This window comes from Chiloscyllium punctatum, chromosome 38 (assembly GCF_047496795.1).
Source record: "Chiloscyllium punctatum isolate Juve2018m chromosome 38, sChiPun1.3, whole genome shotgun sequence".
Taxonomy (NCBI): Eukaryota; Metazoa; Chordata; class Chondrichthyes; order Orectolobiformes; family Hemiscylliidae; genus Chiloscyllium; species Chiloscyllium punctatum.
The window spans coordinates 34,976,637-34,981,484 of record NC_092776.1 but is presented as its reverse complement, the minus strand read 5'-3'; the positions used below and the strand labels follow the sequence as shown (position 1 = coordinate 34,981,484).

General features: G+C 36.9%; 1 protein-coding gene across 13 annotated transcripts in view; it reads right to left on the bottom strand.

Moving 5' to 3' along the window:
* Nucleotides 1–2,547: 2,547 nt before the first annotated feature.
* Nucleotides 2,548–4,848, bottom strand: part of ptprea (protein tyrosine phosphatase receptor type Ea) — a 273,287-nt gene continuing 270,986 nt past the window's right edge. For all 13 annotated transcript variants that reach the window (XM_072557608.1, XM_072557600.1, XM_072557603.1 and 10 more), the window contains 2 exons: nucleotides 4,334–4,469; nucleotides 2,548–4,218 (listed from right to left, as the gene is read on the bottom strand). In XM_072557608.1, the coding sequence (XP_072413709.1) occupies nucleotides 4,144–4,218; nucleotides 4,334–4,469 (211 nt within the window). In that variant the 3' untranslated portion in view covers nucleotides 2,548–4,143. The remainder of the gene's footprint in view (nucleotides 4,219–4,333; nucleotides 4,470–4,848) is intronic.

Genomic DNA, 4,848 nt, shown 5'->3' with positions numbered 1-4,848 from the left:
GGTGTTGTTAAATGTAAGATGAACTGAAACCATTGAAACAATAAACCCAGCAAAGATTACAAACTTGAAGGCAGCCTTTCAATTTGTCCAAAAATCTGAAATGGTATTTTTATTATAGATTTACATTTAGATATCCAGCTAGATTATTCTAGTATCCACAAACAAATTTAAAAATCAAATATAGTGAAAGATTTGTTTAACTTTTATTCACCTTCGATAATTTAAATATAAACTATTGGGACACCAAACTATAGATTGTAGCACAGATTTTTAAAAAAGGCAAGTCATGCTCAATCAACTTTCTGCACTGTTTCAAATAAATACAGCTCACTTGAATTTTGAAAAGTATTTGATAAATTATATACACCAGCTTCATGGCAAACTTTTGACAGAATATTTGTCTTTAAATTCAGTCATTGGACATGGATGTCACTGGCTGGATCAGCATTTATTACCTATCCCTAGTTGGTGATGATGGAGAGCTGCCTTCTCGAAACACAGAATTCCATGCACTGTAGGTAGATGCACAATACTGTTAGAGAGGGAATTTCTAGACTTTGACCTAATGATACTGAAGGAATGGTGACATATTTCCAAATCAGGATGGTGAGTGCTTGGAGGGAACTTGCAGGTGTGGTGTTCCCATTTATCTGCTGCCCTTGTCTTTTTAGATGGAAGCGGTCATGATTTTGGAATGTTCTAGGGAGTGTTGGTGAATGCAGTGCATCTTGAAGATAGTACACACGGCTGATAGAAGTTTATGAATGTGGTATCAAGTGGGCTGTTTTATCCAGGTTGCAGTTGAGTTTCTCGCATGTTGATGGAGCTGCAGGTTTCCAGGCAGGTGGGGAGTATTCCATCACATTCTTGACTTGTGTCTTGTAGACAGTGGACAGGCTATGTGGAGTCAGGAAATGCATTACTAGCTGCAGGATTCTAAGCCTTTGATCTGTGCTAAGTAATGCTCTGCAGGACTTCATAATGGAGTCTTTAGAATGCACAAATAATATTGGCAAATTGAAGGAGAAATATTGAAATTTGTACAATATGTATAGCAAATTATGATGAACCTTGTGGAGGTAACTAGGGAACAAGTGTTAGCAGAACTGGCAGGTAGGTGGCAGATGGAATTCAATACAGAAACAACGCACAGTAATACGTTTTACAAGGAAGGATAAGAGGAGGAAATAGACCACAAACAGTAAAGGTTTTAAATGATGTATGGAAGTAGAAAGATCTCGTGTTGCAGATATACAAGTCATTAATGATATTGGGGCAGTTAAGTCAAGCCATAAAAAAAGACAAATGTAATCCTTAGTTTTACATTTATATGCACAGAATACAGGAGTAAAGAAATATACATCGGGAGGATTTTGAGAGTCTAGATTGACAACTGTAAATATTGGGTACATTGAGAGTATTTTAACTCCCTAGGGTCAGTTGTCTCCCCTGAGGAGAGTGGAAAGCAGTAGCGAGATTGGCATAAGGCAGGTAAAATTCTCTAGGCCTGGATGACACTGATGGCAGGGCAGGGAGCTTCTCCGGTACAAGTACATTGTGATGGAGTGGGTTGTTTGGCCAAGTGCCTCATGTTATTGTGGGGGTGTTTTTAGAAAATTGGATCATCACAGTTCATTGAAAGGCTGACCTCATGTTGGCACTAGGCTAGATCAGTGTGCCATGAAAAGCCATGGGGTATCCTGACAACATTGGTCTCCTGCTTGGAATTATGCAGCAGGTTCCTTCCTATATCCAGGAGGAACAGCATTTGTCATCAAAACCAGTTGTGTTAAAATCAGAAATCAGCATGAATGTAGAGGAAACTGAAGCTCCTTTATTTTCACTGCCCCATTACACACCCCCTCCTAAGAAGAGCGAAAGTTGAATTCCTACTTATAATCACACCGCTGTCAAAATACTGTAAAGAGTTTTGGAAACCCCAGGATGGATAGAAAAACAAGGGAAGTTGTGCATTCACTAGGATGTTATGAGCATTGGTGAGTTACAGGCTTGAAAGATTAGGACTTCTTGTTGCCAACACTTTATAGGTTAAATAACACCTGGATGGACATCTTCAATCACATAAATTAATTATATTTGTTAATAAGGTCAGTCATGGTTAATGATATCACAGTCACAAAGATGAAAAAAAAGTAAAATTAGGAAAATAGAAGGGACATTGTAATAATGTTTACAGAAGAACATAAAAGATAGAAGTAAGAATTGTGTTACTCAAGCTTGTCCTTCTATTTAATGAAACCACAACTTCGACTTCACTTTTCCATCTGATTACCACATGCCTGGATTCATGAGACACCAAAGATTGGACTCTCTTAGCTTTAAGTATATTCATGGATGAAATATCTGCAACCCTCTTGGGTAGAGAATTCTAAAGATACACAACTCAGAGTGAAGAAATTTCTCGTTATCTCAGTCATAAATTATTAGCCCCTTATCCTGGGACTGTACTCCTGTGTATTACATTTCACGGCCAGGGGAAACAGGAAACTACGATTTGGTGACAATATGCATCGTGAAAACAGCCTCTCAGTTTTGTTCAGTATTTATTTCTGTAAGTCAGCATTTTCTCCACATTTCCAGCAGTGCAAAATGAAGAAGAATTTAATTCCAGCTTTAACTTCACTTTGTTTCTATTTTGTCTTCATTTGATTTTGAATATTTTTGTACAGGACCTAAATGGAAATCAGTCTTATCCATGTCAGCTATAACTTGACTCGATACTAAATAATTGGCAACTGCACATATCATTCTTTAAATTGGCTTTTCTCATCGACTGTAACTACATCAGATTATTTCTTGACTCCTTAATACTGAAAATGATTGTGTCTGTTCAACAAAACTGAATTACATACTGAGATTGCTCAGGCAGTAAAGCTTCTGAGAAACAGATTCACTATCTCTTTCAGATGCTCATAAATTCACCACCTTCTTGCAATTTGTTTTTAAACTGGAAGAATTCTCATTCCACAGGTGAAAATATGGATCAATGGATCAAATGAACATCACTTACTCCTTTTCCAGTGTATCAATGTTACAGAAATATTACATTAATAAACATGTATATATATATCTTCTGTTGCAGGTAGCATCACAGGCTGCTCCTTATGTGTTCTTCATTGAGGAACACCATGTGAGCTCTGCAGGTAATGTTCTGCACCAATGTCTGGCCCCAGGGAATAAACACGGGCTGTACTCCACAGTTAAAAATGGAGCTATGTATTTCCCCTACTATATGTGACAGTATGATCAGTAACAGCCACAGATGGATTTAACATCAGGAAGCTAAACAGGTGTCTTGCTGTACATTTGCCAGACTATGGCTAGTTAATGTTGGGCTGGCCTTGCTGACAGCAAATGGATGTAGAGGTCACTATTGCAGGAAGAAGGTGGTGTGATCCTAATGCAATGCTAGCCCAGGTTATTTCTGGGTGTGGAGGAGCACAAGAAATTTAAAATAAATGGATAAAAAATAAAGAATAACTTCTGGACAACAGTGTATTGTCATTAAGCATATGTAAGAACAAACATTTTAGTTAAGCCAAAACAATGCCAAAATGCACGATATACAACTAACATTTAACACTGTAAACTCTTCATATAAAAATATATCTATTATATATGGTTTACACCCAACCTTTTGAAAATAATGCAAACTCCAATGCACAGTATAAATTCACATTTTGTAACACTTTTGAGGGGGTCAAACATTGTTGGCATTTTCACAAAGCAAATAAAGATTTTTCTTCAGTTGATTTGATTCAATCTTCTGTACATTCAAGATTCAAAATAAAATGCAACTGATAATGACATATAAAATATTTCTTTTGAAATAACCTTATTTTACGAGTGAGAGAGCTATGGTAAATGTACTCCAATTAGTCATTCAGTTAAAAATATTGAATGACTTGTAACAGATGCATGACTCCCCAATTAATGTAACCCAAATACTCAAAAGCACAGTCACAAGACAATAAAAAGACCTTCAACTTATTAGGAATATTCTTCTAGACAACAAGTGCATAGCAAAATACAAAATAAATTCTTGATAATTTAATGTACAAAAGATGCTTTACTGGCCTGTCAGCTAACAATTGAAAAGATAAAAAAAAGTAAGGCAAACACTTATTTGAAGTTGGCATAATCGGAATGTATATCTAGAAAATCTTGAACCACCTTGTAACAGAAATCGTACTGCTCCTGCAAAGAGAAAGAATTGAGAAAAAATTAAAACATAGTTGATACTTGACTTTATCTTTTAGAGATCAACAATGTGTTTTGTTTCAAATATTTCAGAAGTCAAAAACACACATACCAGTGTTTGCACCATGTGTGGCCGCTGCATTCGGAGGCTCTTGACAGTTTGGAAAACATCTAGAAGACCTTCAGCTTTCACTCGCTCCAGAATATTACTCAATGCAATAAATGTTCCTGTCCTGCCAGCACCGGCACTGCAAAATATACAGATTCAAGTGTTACTTAAATAATAAACTACCTTGACTGGATTCTATGTTGACTGTGGCACCTTGAATTGATCATATTTCCCAGCAAGTTGTTAGTCCCTTTTTAAGTTGAACATTTCTAGAATCATAGAATCCCTAGTGTGGAAACAGGCCATTAGGCCCAACAAGTCCACACCAACCCTCTGAAGAGTAATCCTTGCAGACTTATTAATCTACATTTACCTTGACAATTGCACCTAACCTACATATCGCTGAACACTAAGGGCAATTGAACACGGCCAATTCACCTAATCTGCACATCTTTGGATTGTGGGAGGAAACCAGAATACCTGGAGGAAACCCACACAGATACAGGGAGAATGCACAA